This window comes from Mesoplodon densirostris, chromosome X, assembly GCF_025265405.1.
Source record: "Mesoplodon densirostris isolate mMesDen1 chromosome X, mMesDen1 primary haplotype, whole genome shotgun sequence".
NCBI classification, from domain to species: Eukaryota; Metazoa; Chordata; class Mammalia; order Artiodactyla; family Ziphiidae; genus Mesoplodon; species Mesoplodon densirostris.
In genome coordinates, this window is record NC_082681.1 from 91,482,340 (window position 1) to 91,506,499 (window position 24,160).

The 24,160-nt window shown below is 47.6% G+C and overlaps 1 protein-coding gene across 10 annotated transcripts in view; it reads left to right on the forward strand.

Annotated features, from left to right (window-relative positions):
- Window positions 1–22,561, forward strand: part of HUWE1 (HECT, UBA and WWE domain containing E3 ubiquitin protein ligase 1) — a 144,910-nt gene extending 122,349 nt beyond the window's left edge. For 9 of the 10 annotated variants that reach the window (XM_060087588.1, XM_060087595.1, XM_060087597.1 and 6 more), the window contains 28 exons: window positions 154–332; window positions 616–705; window positions 866–1,020; window positions 2,188–2,233; window positions 3,751–4,038; window positions 5,038–5,293; window positions 5,482–5,612; window positions 6,144–6,358; window positions 6,436–6,724; window positions 6,866–6,968; window positions 8,000–8,546; window positions 9,262–9,865; window positions 10,582–10,700; window positions 10,813–10,969; window positions 12,195–12,327; window positions 12,592–12,794; window positions 13,393–13,520; window positions 14,826–14,922; window positions 16,226–16,381; window positions 16,791–17,036; window positions 17,313–17,430; window positions 18,069–18,209; window positions 19,166–19,453; window positions 19,574–19,679; window positions 20,310–20,427; window positions 20,727–20,908; window positions 21,196–21,386; window positions 21,933–22,561. In XM_060087588.1, the coding sequence (XP_059943571.1) occupies window positions 154–332; window positions 616–705; window positions 866–1,020; window positions 2,188–2,233; window positions 3,751–4,038; window positions 5,038–5,293; window positions 5,482–5,612; window positions 6,144–6,358; window positions 6,436–6,724; window positions 6,866–6,968; window positions 8,000–8,546; window positions 9,262–9,865; window positions 10,582–10,700; window positions 10,813–10,969; window positions 12,195–12,327; window positions 12,592–12,794; window positions 13,393–13,520; window positions 14,826–14,922; window positions 16,226–16,381; window positions 16,791–17,036; window positions 17,313–17,430; window positions 18,069–18,209; window positions 19,166–19,453; window positions 19,574–19,679; window positions 20,310–20,427; window positions 20,727–20,908; window positions 21,196–21,386; window positions 21,933–22,035 (5,389 nt within the window). In that variant the 3' untranslated portion in view covers window positions 22,036–22,561. The remainder of the gene's footprint in view (window positions 1–153; window positions 333–615; window positions 706–865; window positions 1,021–2,187; window positions 2,234–3,750; window positions 4,039–5,037; window positions 5,294–5,481; window positions 5,613–6,143; window positions 6,359–6,435; window positions 6,725–6,865; window positions 6,969–7,999; window positions 8,547–9,261; window positions 9,866–10,581; window positions 10,701–10,812; window positions 10,970–12,194; window positions 12,328–12,591; window positions 12,795–13,392; window positions 13,521–14,825; window positions 14,923–16,225; window positions 16,382–16,790; window positions 17,037–17,312; window positions 17,431–18,068; window positions 18,210–19,165; window positions 19,454–19,573; window positions 19,680–20,309; window positions 20,428–20,726; window positions 20,909–21,195; window positions 21,387–21,932) is intronic. The other variant, XM_060087594.1, reaches the window with a different exon arrangement.
- The last annotated feature ends 1,599 nt before the right edge of the window (window positions 22,562–24,160 follow it).

Sequence of the window (24,160 nt, forward strand, 5' to 3'; positions counted from 1 at the left end):
AGTTAGAAAAGTAACTGAGACTTATGTGCAATATGATCAGGTCCATAATAATGTCATGCATTTCGTAGAGGATACAGAAAAGATCTCACAATAACAGTTTGCAGTGCCCCTGTGGATGTACAGTGACCATGGTACCCCACCATCACGCTACAGGTTGCTTGGTCCCTCTGCTGCTGCTGACATCCTTCAGCTGAGCAGCAGCCTTCCCCTACAAAGCCGAGGCCGGGCCCGCCTCCTAGTGGGCAACGATGACGTCCACATCATCGCCCGGTCTGATGATGAACTACTGGATGACTTTTTCCATGATCAGAGTACAGCTACCAGCCAAGCAGGCAAGTTTATGTGGTGAAAGAGAGGGTAACGTTTGTCTGGTTCTTTTTCCCTGCTGAGGGAAAGCAGAACAGTATCTGCCCTGCCTGGAGAAATCCCATTTTATAGGAGCCAGAACCACTCAGTGATTTAGCCAAGGGCAATAAAAACCGTATTACATCTGGATACCTATGATGTTCCAAACCTTGTGATAGACATTGGGTCCTGTTAGGGAAATACTGCAGTTTTTGGATCAATAGATGCATGACAGTGCCAAGAGTCTCACTCTCCTTTGTTTCTCTACAGGGACCCTGTCCAGCATCCCCACAGCCCTGACCCGTTGGACAGAGGAATGCAAAGTTCTTGATGCTGAGAGCATGCATGACTGTGTTTCAGGTGTGTGGCAGTTTGGTTATCAGGGCAGTAGTGAGTCTTCCAGGGCTGGGACAGTGCATGGAAAGTTGTTTCCCTGGTTCTCTGTGGCCCCAAGCTCTGCCTCTTGGCTTTCTCCCCCACCTCCCCTGAGCAGCCTCCGATCTTTGCTTCTTTGGTCCAGTTGTTAAAGTGCCCATTGTCAATCACCTGGAATTCCTGAGGGATGAGGAGCTGGAAGAAAGGCGGGAGAAACGCAGGAAACAACTAGCTGAGGAAGAAACAAAGATAACCGACAAAGGCAAAGAAGATAAGGAGAACAGGGATCAGAGTGCACAGGTGATTCCTAAGAGCTGGGAGGATTCATCTTTGGCTGTGTCTGCCTTAACTTTCCCACGGTTTTAGCATACATGTGGCTGGCCCCAAGAGTCATTGAAGATTCTAGGACATTCACATTGAAACTGAGAAATGATCCACTTCAAATTCACTGTATACTTGAATGGTTTTTAGGGGAAAAGAATTCAAACCCAGAGGGAAAATTGTTTCTCCAGTGTTTTGCTGGGGAAAACTGGAGCCAGAACCAGAGCAGCTCCTGACTCACCAGTTACACTGTACAGTCTCTACTTTCAGTGACTACAGCTAGACAAGAACAATGACCTTGACTAAGCCCACGCTCTTAATGGTTCAGTTCCGTTTCGGTGGATTGCCTTCTTAAGTGTCAGGGAAACCTTACCAATATGATTCCATTCCAACATTTGAATAAAGTTGGGCTTAGGCTTCAGATCAGAGAAAATGTTCCTACCCTGAACCCCATGACCACATGTCATTTTCTAGGGCTCAATTTGTGAAATCTCTAACATGATTTTGGTTCTTCTGAAACCTCTGGAACCTTGAATAGTATAGCTTTGAAATAAATGAAGTAAATGCTGATAAAAATACAAGGAAACTAAAAGACTTGAGTGAAAGACTTTATTATACCTCACTCAACAGGGCATCAGATTTAAAAGGATATTGTAATGTTCAATTATGATAACAAGCTTGATCTAACAAATATCTTTGTATAGAACTTTTGCCTAATAAATAGTAACATTGTTTCAAGCACGTGTAAAGGGATAGGAAATAAGCCTGGCATATGATTGAAAAAGCCAGAGTGTACAAAATGAGCCCAAGGAAGGGAAATATATATAGATGAAACTTTTAAGAAATTCTTGTTTGTCTCAATGATTGTGTTCAGGTCATGTCCTATGTCCAAGCCCATCTCCAATGTGGTTTTTATTATCCTTTCCTCTCATTGTTTAGTCAGCCCCCTGACAGTTTCTCCCTTGTCCCCAAGCAGTCCTTGAGCATGAGTATGTATTAGAGAAATTGGAGGTATGCTTGCATGCTAAAGTGCTCATCTTCCATCCAGGTCATATGTGACATATGTGGGAGATGGCAACTATTAAAGTTGACCTCTGTCTCATGTGCTTGCAAAGTCCCACATTGGTCTGTCCCTTTTCTTTGCAGTGTACTACATCTAAGACAAATGACTCCACTGAACAGAACCTCTCAGGTAACTCTCCCTCCCTTTTCCCCTTCTTGCTAAATTGATTGTTTTTTTATCCTGACCCAAATAGCTGGCCCAAGTGGGCTGAAGATGAACACTGGTGCTCTGTGGGATGAGGTAGTAGATTGTATAGTTTTAGGGTCATACCCCATCTTGGAGATAACTATACAGTCTACTGTCTTTCCCACGGTGGTGCACTTCCCCTCCGACGTGCTGTGTTTTTAGGTCCTCATTCTGATTATGCTGTACTGCGTTCTGGCATGTGTAGTGAGGCCATGTGTCCTGTCCCCTTTACTGACCCCCATGGTGTGGTGCTTAATGAGAACACCTGATGACAGTGGTTCCTAAATGCTAGTCCTCAGTGGAAATGAACAGAATAAGGGAGGTTTAATGAGTTTTTCAAAAAGCTGAGTTTGTTCAGTTTAAAGGACTATTATAAATTACAGAGATTATGTATTTCCTACTTCTTTGGTATCAAAATATTTTTATTAAATGATATTAATGGGATTTTTTTTCTTACTTGGCTAAATTAAAAGTTGGTGACCCTGTGTTAGTCTCTTATCTCTTTTTATTTTTTCCTTTTTCTGTAAATTTCGTGGGTCTGTGGAATCTAAAAGTCTAAGAATGTTGCCTTGAGCAATCTGCTTTTGGGGAAGGTAGCTCGGTGGGCTAAATGGTATTACTGCTATATGCTTTCTATTCCTCCTAATTTTCCTAACGTCAGTAGCCATTTTGTGATTCTAATAACTGGTCCATATGGTATTATATGTCTCCCCCACCCCTATTTCCTCAGAACTTTCTTCTGCTTCCCTATACCTTCTGTCTCCTTTGGCACTTGAGTTGGGAAATGATTGTACCAAAGCCTACACAGTATTTTTTAAAGCAGTGAAAGAGGGTAGGTGTCCTGGTGCCCTGAATCTGGTAGAAGGTCTTTGAAAGGGTCTGTCATCAGGTAAAATGGCCTTTTGCCTACTGCCCTTGCTAGAGGATTCTGCTCATGCCGGGGTGAGGTAGTAAGTTGTATTGTTGTGGGGTAGGGATTTTAAGCCCCAATTAGAAGATAACTATACAACTTACTACTTTCCCTGGTGTGTTGCATATTCACATTTAGTCTTAACACCGTTGCCTCCATCAGGCAAGAGTTGTAGATGTTCCTTGGATAATCAGGACTGCGAGAAAAGGGAGGTGGAAGGGGACAGGTGGTATTTAGGGTGAGGCAAGTATTATAAAGTGACTTGAACTCTCCCCCTTCCACCCAGGGCACAGAATGGATTTAATTCTTAGGGGTCTACAAAGAGTCAGATCTTTTGGTTCTTGGGACTAAGATGGCACTGTGCCTTAGCTCTCATCCTGAGTATACCAGACCAGCCACAAGCTGTTCCTAGGAGCAGTTGGTGACTGAGAGGAATCCTGCATCACTGACTGACTGGGATACTTGTCGTGCCATATGTGCTGATTGAGTGGTCCCCCGGTCCTTGGCTGATTGCCTTTTAACAACCCCATTGTCGTTCTTTCCGAGAAAGATGGGACTCCCATGCCTGACAGCTACCCAACAACCCCATCTTCAACTGATGCAGCTACATCTGAGCCCAAAGAGACCCTTGTCACTCTGCAGCCCTCACAACAGCAACCAACACTCCCACCCCCACCAGCCTTGGGAGAGATTCCTCAAGAGCTGCAGTCCCCGACTGGAGAAGCGGGAAGCTCTACCCAATTATTGATGCCTGTAGAGCCAGAGGAATTGGGTCCCACAAGGTCAAGTGGAGAAGCAGAAACAACTCAGATGGAGCTATCCCCAGCTCCCACTATAAGTGAGTAGCATTTCAAGGTTTGGGGGTAGGGGTAGAACAGGGGGGAAGAACGGACAGCTCTGTAGTTTCTCTTTACTCTCTTACTTTAGAGAATTTCTAAAGTAGAAGCTCAAGCCCTCATAGTAGGGTCTCATATTGCACATTACCTTTTTAGCTAAAGTTGAGGTTTCTTCTCTGCGTCCTCAAGTGATTATATATACATCGGAGTGTCTTAATGATACTAGTGATGGTGCCAACAGTTTGAGGTGATCACTCTGTTCCTGGCTATCATGCCATGCTTATTATTTTATTATTTAACTTCTTTAAAAAACAATCATCCAAAGTAGAGGGTGTTATCTCCATGAATAAACTGAAACTCAGAAGTGAAATAATTAGCCCAAGGTCACTCAGTAAGTGGTTGAGCTGTGATTAAAATCCAGATCTGTGTAACTCTGAAGCTTGCTTTTCTTCAACATTTCCAGGAATGGGCAAGCACGTGACCGCACACTTAGCAGCTCTCCCATCCTGGCAACACCATTTATCTCATGGCACTATTTCCCACTGGTTTGAAATGGGGCCTCAAAATTCTTCTCAGCAGTGTTCCAACAGGGTAAACAAGCCTGTTTGCCGTTCCTGCTCTTTACTATACTGCCTGTGACATGCTCTGGAAAAACCTTAGGGTATAGGGGGTTTTGCCTTAAAGGAACCTTGTTATTTAGACAAGCAGAACCAAAGAGCTTGTGTAAATGATGCCTGCAGGAAATCTGAAAGTGACAGGATCCCTTACCTGGTGTGCCTAGAGAAGATGTTTCACAGGCATGCTTGGAACACCATAAATGTTCAACAGATAATAGAAAGGGCTTGAGATGAGTTTTTTAAAGCAAATGAGATTGAGGGGGGGAGCATCAGGCCAGCGTGAAGTGAAGGTGAAGAAGTGAGAGGTCTGATCTGGCTACTTCTTAATTCAGCCTCCCCCTCTTCGAAGCACAGATCTAACCTCTCCATGTGACTTCCTCCTAGCCTCTCTTTCCCCAGAGAGAGCTGAAGATTCTGATGCTCTGACAGCTGTCAGCAGTCAGCTGGAAGGCTCTCCCATGGACACCAGCAGCCTGGCTTCCTGCACCCTGGAGGAAGCTGTGGGTGACACCTCAGCACCTGGCAGTTCTGAGCAGCCCACAGCAGGCAGCTCCACTCCTGGGGATGCCCCGCCAGTTGTGACAGAAGTGCAAGGCAGGAGTGATGGGTCAGGGGAACCTACCCAGCCCCCTGAGGACAGGTAAGCACTGTGTGAGTGAGAGGAGGGCAGGGTGTGCTGGTGGGTATTTCAAGCCACGTTCATACTTCAGTGCACATGCTTCGTATACTGGGGAAATCAACTTGGCTTCTGTGAGAAAAGGGGTACTACAGGAATATTTTATAAGTGGGAAAATATAATACAGAGAACCTGCAAATGATTTCCTTTAGCTCTACCCCTGCATCCTCTGAGAGTTCTTCCACCAGAGATTCTGCCGTGGCCATTTCTGGAGCAGATTCCCGGGGAATCCTAGAAGAACCACTGCCTTCAACAAGCAGTGAAGAAGAAGATCCTCTAGCAGGTGAGCTCCATGTGTGCTCAGGCCATCCTGGGGCTGTTTAGGCTTCTAGTAACCCTTGGCATGGAAATGCCCACCAGTCGAACCGTTCCATCCAGATGGCGGGTGGCATATATATGGGGGGAGGGCCTGCAGTAAGGGGATGCTGATGCTACACAATGGAATGAGCCCAGGCCTTTGGAGTCAAACTGATCTTAGCTCAAATCCTCTCTCTGCCACCTCCTACTTTTACGACCTGGAGCCATTACTTAACTTCCCTGATCCTCATTGATACTGAGAGGGTAATGATAGCTACGTGGTGGGGTCTTGAAGGTTAAGTGACAGTGCACACACAGAACTTGGCATATAGCAAGAGCTGTTCTGAGCCTAGGGAAGGGTGGGTGGGTCTTCTCTGTGTCCCCTGTGTCCTTGGCATGAAATGAGGACAGAGAAAGCTGGTCTCCCTCATCCAAGGCCATGGGTTTCTTTGATCCAAGTACATCTTTAGGCGTCAGTAGAAGTGAGAGTCCCTTCACATCTTGCATCTCCCCTCAGGTATTAGTCTCCCCGAAGGCGTGGACCCCTCTTTTCTGGCCGCTCTCCCTGATGACATTCGCCGAGAAGTTCTGCAGAACCAGCTGGGCATTCGTCCACCAACGCGGACTGCCCCCTCGACAAATAGCTCAGCTCCTGCAGTGGTGGGGAATCCTGGTGTGACCGAAGTGAGCCCTGAGTTCCTGGCCGCCCTGCCTCCAGCCATCCAGGAAGAAGTATGTGAGCGGGGGGGCTGGTGGTGCCAGGCTACCTGGCTGTGGGTATGCCCCCATTGACTCCTCCTGCTCTGTAGGTACTGGCACAGCAGAGAGCTGAGCAACAGCGACGGGAACTGGCACAGAATGCCAGCTCAGACACCCCTATGGACCCTGTGACCTTCATCCAGACTCTGCCCTCAGACCTGCGCCGTAGTGTCCTAGAGGACATGGAGGACAGCGTATTGGCCGTGATGCCACCTGACATTGCAGCTGAGGCTCAAGCCCTGAGGCGAGAGCAGGAAGCCCGGCAGAGGCAGCTCATGCATGAGCGGCTTTTTGGGCACAGCAGCACCTCTGCACTCTCTGCCATTCTTCGAAGCCCGGGTACAGAGGGAGGCAAGTGGGAGGGCTCTGGAATGTCTGGCTTTGGCCACATGAGACTCTTTGTTCCCCCTTTGTATTACTTGGACCCAGCTCAGCACACACCCCCTCCCCAATTTCAGTTTCCTTTTTCTTTCCTTCCAGCCTTCACCAGTCGCCTGAGTGGCAACCGTGGGGTCCAATACACTCGGCTTGCCGTGCAGAGAGGCGGCACCTTCCAGATGGGGGGTAGCAGCAGCCATAATAGGTACCCTTTGCCTGTCGTTTTTTCCTTGCCATACCACCTTTCATGTCTACTACTAGTCCAACTCCCTTTATTTATAGGTGGAGAGGCTGAATGACCTCTCTAGGATGTTTACTTGAATGAATGGGGAAGCCAGATCTTTGGACTCCCCCTTCAGAAAGCCACACTTCTGGTTAGTGTAGCTACTGTAGACCATAATCACAAAGTAATGTAGGCAGGCAGCAGGCTCTAGCTGTGGTTACAACAAGGCAAGCCACCTGCCTCCCACACAAATAGGAAAACAGTGAGAACCGCTTGCCTTGAGATTACAACATCTAGGCTGCAGAAGAGTTCATTATTAACGAGGCCAGGGCGTGGAGTGATCAGTCCCTATTCAGCAGGCAACCTCCTGGTAGTCTACAGAAGGCCAAAGTAAGCATTGTGTCCTAAGACTTTATGGGCAGTCCAGTTTTAGCAGTTGATACAGACCTGGGCTGCAATCTCTGCTCTCTTCTCAGTCGTTGTGTGATGAAGGGCAAGTCACTTAACCTATCTGAGCCTCTTGCTCATCTCAAAATTGGGTGGTTCTCTAGTCTTTACAGGAGCCCCGTGAGGAAAGCTGTTACAGATATTGTAGGGTGTCTGGAACATAGTAGGCACTCAAGGGGACAGCTGTTGTTACTATTAAGAATACTTAAGGGCCTCCCTGGTGGCGCAGTGGTTAAGAGTCCGCCTGCCGATGCAGGGGATACGGGTTCGTGCCCCGGTCTGGGAGGATCCCATATGCCGCGGAGCGGCTGGGCCCGTGAGCCATGGCCGCTGGGCCTGCGCGTCCGGAGTCTGTGCTCCGCAACGGGAGAGGCCACAACAGTAAGAGGCCCGCATACCACAAAAAGAAAAAAAAAAAAAAAAAAGAATACTTAAGAGTCCTTGGACTGGACACCTTCCCTGCTCGAGCCTCCTGGGGTGTATCCAGCTCATCCCCCTCCCCTAGGCCTATGCCTGATCCCAGAGCTCTAGCCGAAGTATTACCCAGAAACCATGCTCTATTCCAGGCCTTCTGGCAGTAATGTGGACACTCTCCTACGCCTCCGAGGACGGCTCCTCCTGGATCACGAAGCCCTGTCTTGTCTCCTGGTCCTACTTTTTGTGGATGAGCCGAAGCTCAATACTAGCCGTCTACATCGAGTACTGAGAAATCTCTGCTACCATGCCCAGACCCGCCACTGGGTCATCCGAAGCCTGCTCTCCATCTTGCAGCGCAGCAGTGAGAGTGAGCTTTGCATTGAAACACCCAGGCTCTCCTCAAGTGAGGAAAAGGGCAAAAAGTCAAGCAAGAGCTGTGGGTCAAGCAGCCATGAGAACCGGCCCCTGGACCTGCTACACAAGATGGAATCTAAGAGCTCCAACCAGCTTTCCTGGCTCTCAGTATCCATGGATGCAGCCCTAGGCTGCAGGACTAATATATTCCAGATCCAGCGTTCAGGGGGGCGCAAACATACTGAGAAGCATGCAAGTAGTGGCTCCACTGTCCACATCCACCCTCAGGCTGCTCCTGTTGTCTGCAGACACGTTCTGGATACACTCATTCAATTAGCCAAGGTGAGGAGCTTGGAGGAACCCAACTCCTGGGGATGGAAGACAGTTGTCAGCCATAGCGTAGGTGAAATCTGAACTCTGAGGGAGCTACCAGGTCCTCATCATTGGTGCTGAGGCCTGTACTGTTTCTGGAAGGTTGTCCAGTAAATAATTTTGTGGGTTTTTTGTGTTCACTCTTCACAATTTTCATGCATTGTCTCATTCAGCCATCAAACAACCCTCAGTGGTCTGCATGGTTCCCATTTTACAGATGAAGAAGCTGGGATACAGAAATCTTTAGTGGCTTTGTCATGTGGCTACTAAGTGATGGAGCTGGCTGGACCTAGGACTTAATTCAGTCCTTTTTTTTTTCAGTCCTCTTTTTCATAAGCTTTGCTGCCATTTGTTGAGGGCCTGCCTTTTACCAGGCACTATGCAAAATGCATTATCTCTAATCTCAACAATTTTGCACAGCCGTGTAGGTATCCTCCCTATTTTGTAAGTATAGAGATAGATGCTCAGAAAAGTTTGCTAATCGTCTGTCTCCCTACAGAGCTTTTGTTAGTTTCTCTAGGCTGCTTCACAACATCAGTTGGATAAAACTCCTATGTTACATCTCTCCAGTGTTACTAAAGCTGTCCAAAGGAGTGGAGAGTCTAGGAGCCAGTTGTCTTTCCTTGTCACAAGACATTTTCTGTGTAGACCTCGTAGACCAAGCCTGTCCTTCTTTTCCTGGCAGGTGTTTCCCAGCCACTTCACACAGCAGCGGACCAAAGAAACAAACTGTGAGAGTGATCGGGAGAGGGGCAGTAAGCAGGCCTGCAGCCCATGCTCTTCACAGTCCACGAGCAGTGGCATTTGCACAGACTTCTGGGACTTATTGGTAAAACTGGACAACATGAATGTCAGCCGGAAAGGCAAGAACTCTGTGAAGTCAGTGCCAGTGAGCGCTGGTGGTGAGGGGGAAACTTCCCCATACAGCCTCGAGGCCTCTCCACTGGGGCAGCTCATGAACATGTTGTCACACCCAGTCATCCGCCGGAGCTCTCTCTTAACTGAGAAACTCCTCAGACTCCTTTCTCTCATCTCAATTGCTCTCCCAGAAAACAAAGTGTCGGAAGCACAGGCTAATTCTGGCAGCAGTGCTTCCTCCACCGCTGTTGCCACCTCAACCACAACTACCACCACTACCACTGCTGCCTCCAGCGCACCCACTGCCCCTGCTGCAACCACCCCTGTCACTTCTGTTCCGTCCCTGGTTGCTGCCACGACTATATCCACCATTGCTGTAGCCGCTTCAACCACAGTGACTACCCCCACGACTTCTACCACTACTGTTTCAAGTAAGTGTGGATATAGGCTGGGAGCTGTGGGGTGTGTACACCCACCTCACCCCCAACTCTCCCCCACCCGGGTATTCCTCCCTAAATGACAACAATCAGCTTGGTTTGTGTTTGTGAGAGCCAAATGTGTTCATTCTCACCCTCATTCGTCCAAGTTCTCTCTCTCCGTCTTCCACTCCCTCCCCCCTCCACCACTCCTGTGGAGACCACTGAATGTGGCTTCCCCTAGGCTAAGCTCAAAAAAGGAGGAGGGGGAGAAAGTCCCTGTCTTTAAAGAATCCCCAGTCTTTCTAGCCTGGTTGAGGGAGCCAGTTCTCAGAGGAAGCAGTTCAAGAGCAAGCAGGATACAGTGGGAATCAGGGTAGAATCAAGTAGCCAGGCCACCGCAGGAAGTGAAGGGAATGAGCCCTGTGGCACACTAAGAAGAATCATTTGAAGAAACAGATTTTGAAGGACGGGGGGCTTTCAGAGGGCCCTCTGACGGTAGGGGAACAGTTGCGAGGAATATCTGGGATTCTTTGTCACTTTAGAAGGTACAGTCATAAGAGTCCTTGGTATCCCAAGTCATTTGGATTTGGCTATGTGGGGTGGATCTTCATTTTCACTACTTTTCCATCTTGAAGCCCTGGGCAGTGCAGCGATTGGCTCTGCCACTTAAGTAAGTCTCTGGCATGTGAGTTTCAGAGGCTTACAGTGTTCTGTCCGTTTCCTCAAAGCTTCTACTACTACTAAGGCCAGCAAATCTCCAGCGAAGGTGGGTGATATCGGCAGCAGCACAGACTTTAAGATGGTATCCTCTGGCCTCACTGAAAATCAGCTCCAGCTCTCTGTGGAGGTGAGTCCAAGCTCTTCCGACCTCCCAAGGTTGGGGGAGAAAGAGTTGACTGGGGTAGATAATATTTTAGTTCTCAAGTTGGGGCTCACCCCATCTCCTTTCTTTTTCCCAGGTGTTGACATCCCATTCTTGTTCTGAAGAAGGCCTAGAGGATGCAGCCAATGTGTTACTGCAGCTCTCTCGGGGGGACCCTGGGACCCGGGACACTGTTTTGAAGCTGCTGCTGAATGGAGCCCGCCATCTGGGTTATACCCTTTGTAAACAGATAGGTAATAATAGGAGTAAAGCACCCTGTTTTTCTGAAACCTTCCACTTAAGTGTCACCTCTTTATGGAAGCCTTCCCTGAACCCCCAGGCTGAATCAAACTCCTCTATGCATCTGTAGCACAGCCCCATGAGCTCTTCTGTCACAGCACTGATAATACTAGGTTGTCATCTATTTTCCTCTGCACAGTTCTCTGAGAGCAGGGCTGGTCTTCTCTCTACATTCCCAATCCCTGGCACACAGCTGGTAATTGGTGCTTAGTGAAGGAAAGTGAGCACCCATAGGACCAACATTGCTTTTCCATCCTGGGCACTCATAAGAGCCCTATGATGAGCCTGATGAGGCAGTTCACCACCTCAGAGATGCACCTATGCTACATTTAGGCTCGGGAATTGAAAGAATAATACTCTCTGCCTTTGTGCAGTTTTGAGGGTACAAAAATTCTAAGAATACTTGCAAATTATCTAGTTTCAGTCTTCCTGTTGTACCAAGAAGAAAACTAAAACCCAGGTGATGGGGTGACTGAATCAAGGAGTGGGGCCAAATTTGCTTTCAGCATAGAGACTCTCTTTGCTCTCTCCCACCCCCCATCCCAATCATGGGTCTCCCTAGATCTCAACCACCTGTGTAGTTATCTCCTTCTCACAAACATCCCTGGAGCTGAGGTGATATGAGAGTCAATTAAACTGTGTGACCTAGGATGTTCTTTGTTGCATGAGAATTACAGAGTTCTTCCAAAAGAGGCCTCTGATCTTTCTTGACTGCCACCATTTATTCAACATCCATAGGTTAGGCAGTATCCTAGGCACTCTGCTAGACAGTTATCTCCTAATTCTCAAAGCAGCCTTGTGAGGTTAGGCAGTATGAGCCCCATTATTAAGATGGGTAAGCAAATTGGGAAAGAGGTTAAGCAATTTGCCTGAGATTACCACAAAAACCTAAGAAGTTTGAGAGGTATACGGGCTTCAGAAAAGATACTTTTTCCCCTCTGCACTGAGCTGTATTTCTTGTAGATTCAGCAAATTCTCAAGGCCAGATAAACCAGTGGCCCCTGAGCAGTTAGTTGATCTGTGAGCACACATAGTAAAATGAACAGAGCAAAATTTCTGCTCACTCCAGGTTCAGTGCAGCTGAGCAAAGCACCTAGGAAGTTTTCTTGGAAAGGTTTGGCTTTTCACTGCTTCATTAAGGAAGTCTCTGAACACTTGCTGGCTTCTCTGCCTGCCCAGGAACCCTTCTGGCTGAACTACGGGAATACAATCTGGAACAGCAGCGGCGAGCCCAGTGTGAGACCCTCTCCCCTGATGGCCTGCCTGAGGAGCAGCCACAGACCACCAAGCTGAAAGGCAAAATGCAGAGCAGGTAGGTGGCAGCTGCCCCTTTGGCTGTGGGGTTGGGATCAGGGACATCCTGAAGAGTGGCTCTTCCTGGCTTCCTGGTTATTTTTTCCCTCTTCCCTGGACAGATTTTGTTTCTGTCCTGTACACACTCGGCCCTATTTTTCCTACTTGTGTGATTTTCTTCTGAGATTCCTTACCCCCTGCTTGACACAAGAAAGCCCTACCTGCTCTGGGTGTTGATGCTTTGATGCCCTCAGTATGCGCAAGCCACCTCTACACTCTCCAGGTTCGACATGGCTGAGAATGTGGTAATCGTGGCATCTCAGAAGCGACCTCTGGGTGGCCGGGAGCTCCAGTTGCCTTCTATGTCCATGTTGACATCCAAGACATCTACCCAGAAGTTCTTCTTGAGGGTACTGCAGGTCATCATCCAGCTCCGGGACGACACACGCCGAGCTAACAAGAAAGCCAAGCAGACAGGCAGGCTAGGTATGGAACTGGGGTGTCCAGTTGAGGGGCAGGGTTGGTGGTGGAAAAACAAGATACCCTGGAGGGCAAGACTTAATGTCATGTCTCCTTCCTGTTTGATCTTTTCTAAGGAAAATGATGATCCTATCTTAAAATGTTGGTGGCTGCATTCTGTATCTCACTCAAGCCGTCTACATAGGAAATTTCACTAGGGCAAGTGGGAATTAAAGGGGAGTGGAAATCTGGCAAGGAAATTGGGGACAGATCTTTTGGTGAACAAGATTTAACTCACTGAGTTTGTCTCCTCTCTGCTTCCTTGAACACTCTTGGCTAAAATATTGTAGCCATGTTGCCTCAGCTGTGGCATGCCAAATCCAACATCTTTCCCCCTGTCCCGCAGAACTCTCTCACCTGCCACCATCCGTCTGCCCAGCCCCATGTCGCCTGTCCTTATCTGTAATGGTAGTTCTTAGTGCCTGATGATGAGCATTCTGAGGCTTCCTGAGCTTAAAGCTCAAAGACTTCAGCAAGGTGCCCTGTGGTGGCCCAGGAGATGGGAGAGAGAATATTGAGCATTCTCTCTTTCTACAGTTTGCATCTTCTTTTTTCTTTCTCCCAGGTTCTTCCGGTTTAGGCTCAGCTAGCAGCATCCAGGCAGCTGTTCGGCAGCTGGAGGCTGAGGCTGATGCCATTATACAAATGGTACGTGAGGGTCAAAGGGCGCGGAGACAGCAACAAGCAGCAACGGTTAGCATGATGCCTGTGGCCCCTCATTCATTTGTCTCTCCTCCCTCCCCCACCACATCATCAGTGGGGTTTCATTGCCCTTACCTTGTATGCTTTTGCATTAAGTTTGCTATATGAATGCTTCTGGACAACAGGGTTACTTTCTCTTGGTGCTTTCTTTACTGTTTGTTTATTGGTTTGGTTTGGTTTGGTTTGATTTAAAGCTTGGCCATCATTCCCCACTCCCAGCTATCCAGTCAACAGTGGCGCTTTTGCAAACTGCATAATGCTAAGTGTCTGGGTTCTGAGGGGATTCGTGATAAAAGATTTTTCAGTCTCATGGAACAATGCAAGTACCTCAGAGACACGTCAGGAATCCTGCCCTTGAAAGTCCCCCAAGCTTGGTACACATCCCACACAGCCTCTTCTGGCCATGGCTGATCCCTCCACCCTGGTCTCTGCCTCTATTCTCCATACTCCTTTGGCACCCAGGCACTTGGGCACTTTTAGGAGGAAGCCTTTTCAGGTTCCTAGGTAGCCAGTTCATTGTTGGGATCTCAGCACAGAGTGGCTGTAGGAAAAGCCTGGCATCATGTATATACGCTGTGGCACTCATTGTTTTCCTGTCCTTGTAACAACATGCAAGTTGCCTTCCCAAGATCCGGGAAATAAGGATATCTCGAGGCCTGTTTTTTATTTGTCTGTAATTACTGTTATACAGTGTGATTTCATTGAGTATGCTGGGAACAGCCTAGAATTTAAGGGCTGTAGCTCCAGCAGGGTAGAAAGGAAGAATAGAGAACTCTTCATTTTGGAGTATTTTTTCTGCCCAGTCTCTTTCCCACACCTGATAGGACAGATGTTGGCTTTTTAAAAAAGCCAATCCCACCCATCAAAGATTGCACTAATTCATTGCCGTTATTTCCCCTTTTGTGAGCAAAAAGGAACAAAGAGTAAACCTACCTTCTGCCCATCTGAGTTTTATATATAGGTATATATACGTGTGTAAACTGTCCCTAGAAGTCTTGAAGTCCAGGAGGATGGTTCCTGACTGGACACAGGCCTGGAATAGAGTGGAGGCAAATGGGGCATCCAGGGAGCTCTTTGCAAAAGCTTGCTAGCTCAGGGTGGAGGACAGCAAAGGAGGTGGGAAGGCCATTCTTTTGTCCTGGAGAGCTACCTAAGGAAACTTCTTTCCATATGGGAAGACATGGGAGGCTTCTTTCCAAGCTTATGGTATGTGAGAGATTGTAGGACAACCTCTCGCCTGTCCCTGAGGAAAGCAGAGTTGCACCCTTTATGTGACTTTGTCTCCCTTTTATCCAGTCGGAGTCAAGCCAGTCAGAGGCATCTGTCCGAAGGGAGGAATCACCCATGGATGTGGACCAGCCATCTCCCAGTGCTCAAGATACTCAGTCCATTGGTCAGTACTACTTCCTATTTCCAGCCCAACAAAAGGGAGAACCAGTCTTCATGGAATGGCTGCTGGATCCCCTGCTTCCAACATACATAAGCTCAGTGTTCTCCAGTTTGTTCAAGTGAACCCTGGTTTCTGTATGTTGATAGGCCCGTACCAATCAACTAAGATCACTAACCATCACCACCTGGTCCTCATTGGAGACTCATAGCACACATTGCAATTTCTGTAGTAAAGAAACAAGAAACTATGATGATATCGTGTGGAGATAGCATACGTTTGAGTCTTGTCTCCCCATTTACTATCTCTGGGACCTAAGGCAAACCTCTCTGTTTCAGTTTCCTCATTTAAAATAGGGATATTCATAGTTAGGATTGAGTTAACACGTGTATATATAGCATTTAGAGCAGTACCTGGCACACAGTGGATGCTATTACTAGCAGCATTTCTCAAGGTTAATTTCATATAGAACGCTTTTTGGCACCCTTTTTTTTTTTTTTTTTTGCGACATGCGGGCCTCTCACTGTTGTGGCCTCTCCCGCCGCGGAGCCTGCGCAGGCCCGGCGGCCATGGCTCACGGGCCCTGCCGCTCCGCGGCATGTGGGATCTTCCCAGACCGGGGCACGAACCCATGTCCCCTCCTGCATCGGCAGGCGGACTCTCAACCACTGCACCACCAGGCACCCTTTTAACACATTCCTGTGGGATAATGTTGTCATAGGACATCCAGTTTTTAAAATATATTAAATCATTTAATAATCCATAGGTTTTCTGGGAGCTAGTAAGGCAATGAGAAGACCAGTGCTGTCTGGTAGAATTTTCTTGCAGTAGCCGTTAGCTACATGTAGCTATTGAGCACTTGAAAAAGTGTCTAGTGCAACTAGACAAAGTTTTTCTTTTTTTTTTTTTTTTTTGCCGTAAGCGGGCCTCTCACTGTTGTGGCCTCTCCCCGTTGCGGAGCACAGGCTCCGGATGCGCAGGCTCAGCGGCCATGGCTCACGGGCCCAGCCGCTCCGCGGCATATGGGATCCTCCCAGACCGGGGCACGAACCCGTATCCCCTGCATCGGCAGGCGGACTCTCAACCACTGCGCCACCAGGGAGGCCCCAAAGTTTTTCTTGTATTTAATTTTATTCAGTTTAAGTTTAAATGCCATCTAGTATAGGACTAGAGCTTGCTTTCACATGTCACTCAATTACGCAGTGGCCAGTGGACCGATCTACTTGATCTGTCTAATGGCCTGTGCATTTGGTCTGAATGAAGGAAAAACCTCAGGGGCTTCCCAATCTCTCCTCTCTGTGCCCTCTAGGCTCAGATGGAACTCCACAGGGGGAGAAGGAGAAGGAGGAGAGGCCACCTGAGTTACCCCTGCTCAGTGAGCAACTGAGCTTAGATGAGCTGTGGGACATGCTGGGAGAATGCCTAAAGGAACTGGAGGAATCCCATGACCAGCATGCGGTGCTAGGTGAGTTGTGGTCTGAGGGAGGGCCCAGGTCCACTGATCTGCTCTAGGGCCTTTTCTGCCAGCTTAATTTTCTTCCTTCCAGATTACTCCTCTCCGTCAGATCTCCATAATAGGAGTTCAAAGAAGAGGATTTTTTTTCTCTGACTTCATTGTCAGAAAAAAAGATTAGCCTTCTCTTCTGGTAGCTGGTATCTTTTACTTTTTAGACCGGGGAAATCTTTATAACTGGTTGCCTATCCCATTTTTCTCTGGAAGCTCTGACTTCCTCTGTGGCACCATTATATTTCTCCTGCAAGTTTTCATTACTTTTTCATGTAGTACTTTTGAAATTTGATGATGAGGGGGGAAGAGTTTTATATGTTGAAGTTTATAAAGTAAATTGTCACTATCCTATCGTTCCTACCTCCAGTACTACAGCCTGCTGTCGAGGCCTTCTTTCTGGTCCATGCCACAGAGCGGGAGAGCAAGCCTCCTGTCCGAGACACCCGTGAGAGCCAGCTGGCACACATCAAGGACGAGCCTCCTCCACTCTCCCCTGCCCCCTTAACCCCAGCCACTCCTTCCTCCCTTGACCCATTCTTCTCCCGGGAGCCCTCGTCTATGCACATCTCATCAAGCCTGCCCCCTGACACACAGAAGTTTCTTCGCTTTGCAGGTACAGGCAACTCTTAGGCCCCCAAATGTAGAAGGCTTCATTTTTTTTTACAGGGTCAATTCATACATTTTGTTCTTAGCTGATTTGCAGGGGGAGGGGGGGAGGGGGCGGGTTGGAAAGTGAGGCTAGTGAGGTAGGGACTGGGTCTGGAAGTCCTTGTGTGCCACACTACGTTTTTTTCCCCTGAAACAAGAGAGAATTGCTGGCTGGTTGGCTTTCATTCATTCTTCTGAGACCCATGATGTGCTGATTCCTGCTGTCCTTTCTCCCCTCCAGAGACTCATCGCACTGTGTTAAACCAGATTCTACGGCAGTCCACCACCCACCTCGCTGACGGGCCTTTTGCTGTCCTGGTAGACTACATTCGTGTCCTCGACTTTGATGTCAAGCGCAAGTATGTGCCCTGGTGTTGGGGGGATGGGAACTCTCTAAATGGTATCTCCTCTCCCAGGAAGGAGCCAAAATTTCTCCTGGGATGATGTTTTCAGGGAAAGAAGTTTCCCTTGGTGGCAGCCCTTAGAAGGATGCTGGGGGGTGGGGGTGGGGGAGAGACTCGTCTGTGCCATGGACAATCATTGTACTTAAATACTCCTTGGCCTTCTCCATCCCAGTCTCCATTCTTCATCAGAGAAATGCATGCCTTTGTTTAATCACATGATTTCTAAAGTCCCAGTCCTTCCTTTGGGGTAATACAGGAGGTGCAGGTAGCCACAGCAGGGCTCGTGGGGGGGGGGGGGGCAAGCCTCCACAACACTCCTGTCATTTTTTACTCTTCTCTTCCTTCCTGTGCACCTACACATGCTTACCTGCTTATTGCAGAAATTCCATGCCATAATGTCTGTGGGCCCCTATTCGATGGAGATGGGAAAAATTTAGAGTTGGTAGTGAATGACCTGCCTCTCCCAAACACTGGAAGGATCAGAGGGTCTGGAGGATGGGGGGAACATCACTGCGGATCTTCATCCTAATCAGGCAAACAAAAGTTTACTCTGCCACCCCAATCTTATTTTCCTTCCTTTCCTACCTCCCAAGATATTTCCGCCAAGAGCTGGAGCGTTTGGACGAGGGGCTCCGGAAAGAAGACATGGCTGTGCACGTCCGCCGTGACCATGTGTTTGAAGACTCCTATCGTGAGCTGCACCGGAAATCCCCTGAAGAAATGAAGAATCGATTGTAAGAGCCCAGAGCAGAGAATAAACAGGATGGGGGGGTTGGGACCCTCCCTACGTGGTAGTGAAGGCTTACTTGGGGCCCAAATGTGTAGGGGAACTTAGGGAGGTGCTGCCCTCCCCAGTAGGAATTCCTAAGAGGAATCCAGCTTAGATAATCTCACTGAACTATCACCCGTCTTCTCCACCCAGTCTCATGCGACTGGTCTTCTGCTGGCCACCTGGCCCTTGGGCTGAGCTATCCAACAATTCCTATACAGACTGGAGAGTCTTTCGCATTTACAAAGGTACACCTGATGGCTTCGCAAAGAGAGCTTCCTCCGTTGTTACACTAGGAACGGGAACCCTGCTGAGCAAATGGTACCCTGGGTTGAGGGAGACCGTACTTGCAAGAGTGGCTCCCCACCAAATTGGTAATCCCTCATTAGTGATTCTGGCGCCACCTAGAGGAGATTGGCAGTTTGCAGTACCACATGTCATGGGAGCCATTGAGATGATAGACCTATTGATGTAGTTTGATCCTCCTGAACTCAGGAACTTGATTCCTCCCTTCCCTTATGGCATGGGCTCACTATCCATGTAGTCACACAGGAAGTCAGAGAGGCTTCCAAAACAGACTGAACCCTACTCCTCCACCACCAAATCCTTACAGACGTCGGACTCTGAGCTCAGGTCTCTTTGATGCCACTTGATGATTCCTCCCTACTTTCTTATTAGGCCTTTATACCTTTCCTATTATTGTTTTCTGGAATATGGGTGAGGCTTTACTGATACTTCGGGACATCTCTTCCAGATCCCCACCACTCCTCTGGGCTCTCCTGGCACTCTGCATTTACCACTGTCCTCTGACCCTGCACTCCCCAGCTACTCCTTCACAATCGCTCACTCAGGTCATGCTGTGCAAAAGAATGGATTTGTCCTGGGCTTTCTGCACATCCCTGTTTCTGCTCTCTTATACAGGTATATAGTGTTTGAAGGAGAAGAAGGGCAGGATGCTGGAGGGCTCCTGCGGGAGTGGTATATGATCATCTCTCGGGAGATGTTTAACCCTATGTATGCCTTGTTCCGTACCTCACCTGGTGATCGGGTCACGTACACCATCAATCCATCTTCCCACTGCAACCCCAACCACCTTAGCTACTTCAAGTTTGTCGGACGCATCGTGGCCAAAGCTGTATATGACAACCGCCTCCTGGAGTGCTACTTTACTCGGTCCTTCTACAAACACATCTTGGGCAAGTCTGTCAGGTGAGGATGTGGCACAAACCTGGGACTGTCTTCAGTCCTGGAAATCTGGTCCCTTTTCTTGTGTCCCATCACTAGGCTACCTCTCCACCCCAACCCATGGCCCTAATTTTGTTTATCTAGATATACAGATATGGAGAGCGAAGATTACCACTTCTACCAGGGCCTGGTTTATCTGCTGGAAAACGATGTCTCCACACTAGGCTACGACCTCACCTTCAGCACTGAGGTAGGTCAGGAGATCCTGACCATGGCACATCCCAGCTAGTCTAGGAAACCCATTATGGGGTTGTCCTTGAACTGGCATTGGATAATCTCTAATGCTAAGGAAGCATCTTGATGTCTTAAGTCCCATTCCCCGTTCCCCATCTGGCAGAGAGCAGTGGGTATTTGCATGAGGTGGCACAAACAGAAAAAACAGAATTTGTAAAAACAATCCAGGCTGTTTCCTGGTTTCCTCTATGTTTTGAAAAAGTGCTCTAGTACATTATTCTTCATTCCCAAAGGCAGTTCACTCTAGAAAAATTGTACAAATAGACATAAATGAAAAACAAAACAATTTCAAGGTTACTCTTACCCCAAATTGCTTTCCATAAAGATTCTGTTGTGTTACATTATGTACGTTATCCATGCCCTTTTCCCTTTTACTATTGATAGTTTCTGTATGTTTTAGGACCAAACCCTTGGCCTTTCCCTATTAGGGATTTATGGGCTCATGAGAAAAGTCACTGTTTTTTATGACCTTGCTTCATCTCCTTGCCCAGGATACAGCAAAGAGTTTAGGGTGTGTTTCCAGGTATCTATGTAAGTTCCATCCTAGACCAAGCCTGATTCATATTATTGGTTTTGGGTATTCTAGGTCCAAGAGTTTGGAGTGTGTGAAGTTCGTGACCTCAAACCCAATGGGGCCAACATCTTGGTAACAGAGGAGAATAAGAAGGAGTATGTACACCTGGTGTGCCAGATGAGAATGACAGGTAGGGGAAATGTCCGTTAGACCCCCTAGTTGCTCAGTATGGGGCAAGGTCAGGCCTCACTCATTTCACAGACATTGTTTCTTCTCTTCCCCTATGCCAGCCACAAATGCCTTGCATAAAAGGAGTCCAAAAACCTGACCAAAAAATATTTCCCTTCATCCACCCTCATATGGGAGCCTAGAAACAAGAGTGGTAGGTGAGGTAGGCAGATCAGTCAGCATCCTGCCAGATTGGGGATCTCTGACCTCTAACAGTTGTATGAGTTCAGATGCCACGTGGCTTGTTGGTTCTCTCCCCAGGAGCCATCCGCAAACAGCTGGCGGCTTTCTTAGAAGGTTTCTATGAGATCATTCCAAAGCGCCTCATTTCCATCTTCACTGAGCAGGAGTTAGAGCTGCTCATATCAGGACTGCCCACAATCGACATTGACGATTTGAAATCCAACACTGAATACCACAAGTACCAGTCCAACTCTATTCAGGTGAGTTGCTGCTGGCATCCCTCCCTGTATCCTTAAGCAGTGTTAGTTTATATGACACCAAGTAAACCAGTACTCTTAGGGGAAGGGAGTTTTGAGTGACAGCTTACCTGTACCTAACTCTTCACTCTTCTGGAGTTTCAGTTTTCAGGTGATCTCCTTGCTCATCTTGTGAATGGAGGAACTGAAACCTGTCTCACAGAAGGGACTTGCCTAACATTCCAAGTCCCATCCCCCTTTCTTCCAAGAACTCTCTACCTAACACTGGCTTCTTGTGTTCATTCCTGTAGATCCAGTGGTTCTGGAGAGCATTGCGTTCTTTCGATCAAGCTGACCGTGCCAAGTTCCTCCAGTTTGTCACGGGTACTTCCAAGGTGCCCCTGCAAGGTTTTGCTGCCCTTGAAGGCATGAATGGCATTCAGAAGTTTCAGATCCATCGAGATGACAGGTCCACAGACCGCCTGCCTTCAGCTCACACATGGTAAGAGGAAGGGTTTGTTCTCCTTTTCAGCATTTAGATTGAATTTGCGTATTTGCTACTTCTAGGCCCCTACCCGTGGTCAGGAGCGCAAATCTGGCCCCGGGTACCCCGGACCTGGGGTAACTCACAGTTTGGTGGTTTTTGTGGAGAAGATGATATTTGAGATGAGAAGCTGGCCCAGATTCACAGTGGGGCTGGGGTGACATTGCAGGTGAACACTGCCATGTGAGAACAAGGTGTATTCCAGGGCTCAACGTAGCCAGAGCAAGGAGTTGCAGGGAGCAGAATGCTAAAGAACGGCAGGGGTGACCAGTGACCCTGAATGCCTCCTTGGAGCTTTCATGTAGGGCCATGGTGTTTAAGGAGGAGTGACAGGGTCAGATTATGTTTTAGGTGCCTGGTGGCCAGTATTGGGGCCAGATTAGAGGAGGGCAGACAAGGCTAGGACAGGATTGGGAGTCTACAAGCAGAAGTCAAGTGGGCACCATGGGAACACGGATTTGGTTATCATCTTTTGTCACGAATTGATCTTTCTTCTTTCCCTAGTTTTAATCAGCTGGACCTGCCTGCCTATGAGAGCTTTGAGAAGCTCCGCCACATGCTACTATTGGCCATCCAGGAGTGCTCTGAAGGCTTTGGGCTGGCCTAATAAGGCCCCGCCCACCACTGTGGGGTTTTTCTACCATTGTTGGACCTGGGAAGGGGGGAAATGAAAACAAAAAAGAACCAGAAAGAAAATGTCAAAAACCAATAAGTGAAAATCCACCAACTCACCATGTGTGTGTCCCAGCTGCCCCATCTTCCCCAGCGCATACCCGTTCCCCCTTTCCTGCTCATTCTCTCTCCCCGCTCCCTTTTCCTCACCTCTCCCCGTTCCATGCCGTCCATGATCCCTCGCCCCACGTATTAAAAAGGCAATAGCCTTTACAGGGACCCATTTGTCCCAACTGTTTGAACAGTGTGCTCCTCAGATTCTGTGTTCAGAAGGATTTGCTGCATTGAGACTTGAAACCTTTGGATAGGGGAAAAAAATTATATATATATATATTTTTTTGTTCTGTTTGCATTTCTTAATTTGTGCTTGGAATGTGTTGATGTGCACAGCTAATGATTCAATGCGAGACAAGATTGGCGTCTGTGTTGTGGAGGTTTCAAATAAAGAGCACTCTTCATAACTCACTTTTCACAATGGAGTTTTTTTCAAGTTTAAAAAGAAATAAACACCTCTTGAGCACATGCGAGATGGCTGGAGAAGAAATCCAATGGACTCTCCAGAAAGCCATCTCTGTCACCACACGGGTGCATCCTCCTCCTTCAGAGTCATCAGGAACTGGGGGGATCTTTTTCAGAATGGGATCTGCACTTGGGGGTGGTGATGGTGTTAGAGATTGCAGCCAAGGACAAAGCATCGCCTTGCTCTAGGGGAACAAACCAGCAGGTTGTAAGAGAATTCACTCAGCCCAACCGAAGTTTCTATTTCCTGAGCCTTTATAACAGTTTCAAGCCTGGAGCTCAGTTTAAAATTTTGATTTCATTTATTAATGTTTTAGTTTATTTCTAACAAATTTTAATAAGCAAATAATTTGACTAGCTCCCCAGAACAGTCTTTCCATCCTTTTTGGTTTGGTTTTGTCATCTGTTCGTTTGCCAGTGTGTTCACAGATCGCCCAACAGTCTTCTGTGGTTTTTTTACTCCATCCAGCACTTAAAGTTGATCTAAGGACTTTGATGGTTCCAGCCTTCAAAGAAAAAAGTAATAAAAGTTTAGTTAGAAAAATAACCTCAAGTGGTACTTGCTTTGTGTGGTTTTTCTCATTCTCCAAGGCTCTACTTCTTAGAGATTTTCCCCTTGACCATGTCCCAAAGTGTGGATCTAGGAAAGCAGTGGTGTGTCTGTCCTTAACCTGATCCCTTGGTCCTGATGCAAATGGCTGCTAATCTTTTTTTTTTCTTCCAATGTTCACACTTGTCTGTTCCTGGCCCTCCTGACCACTGAGAAGACAGATGAATCAACCCTGTCCCTCCTATTGAGCTTCTAGTCAAGGGGTGGAGACAGATCAGTTCTGAAGGGGGTCTGGGTGCCCAGCAGAAGTACCTGGTCTAGCCTGGGAGATCAGGAAAGGCTTTCTATCGTCAGTGGCATTTGGGTTGAATTATAAGTCTGTGTGAGAGTGAAGATTAAGAAGAACAGGGTAATCTAGCTCAAGGCAGCAAGAGTCCAGTTGATAGGGCAAGGCTTGAGCAAAGGATAGTGGCCTGAGATGAGGCTAGGAGTCCACCAAGGCTTTAAAATAAAAGGAACAAATAAGCAGAAATATAGTAGAATTGACCAATACACTTAAGAACCGGTTCTTGGAAAAATCAAAGAATAAAGCTCTGGTCATTTAAGTTTGAAAGGGGTGCAAGGGTTGGGAGTCGGGTGTGGAAGTTCAGAGTACAGATGGAATAATCCTGAAGGAAATAAATGAATCTAACTCAATGGCATACCACAAAAACCTAATGTGAGTGAGTATGATTTGCCTTTGGGATATTCATCACCTCAATGTCAAAAGAGAAAAACCTTTTGACAGTAGATGCAAGGCATTTGCCAACAGTAACTATTCCTGGTAACTTGTAAAGATACTACCTTGATAAGGTAGCATCAGACCAACAGTCAACATCACACTGCAAGCATAAAGTGGTCAATTATCACCATTAACACTGTTCTGCAAGTTCTAGCCATTTCCATAAAGCAGGAAACAAGGTATAGCTGTTGAAGAAAAACCATTTTGCTA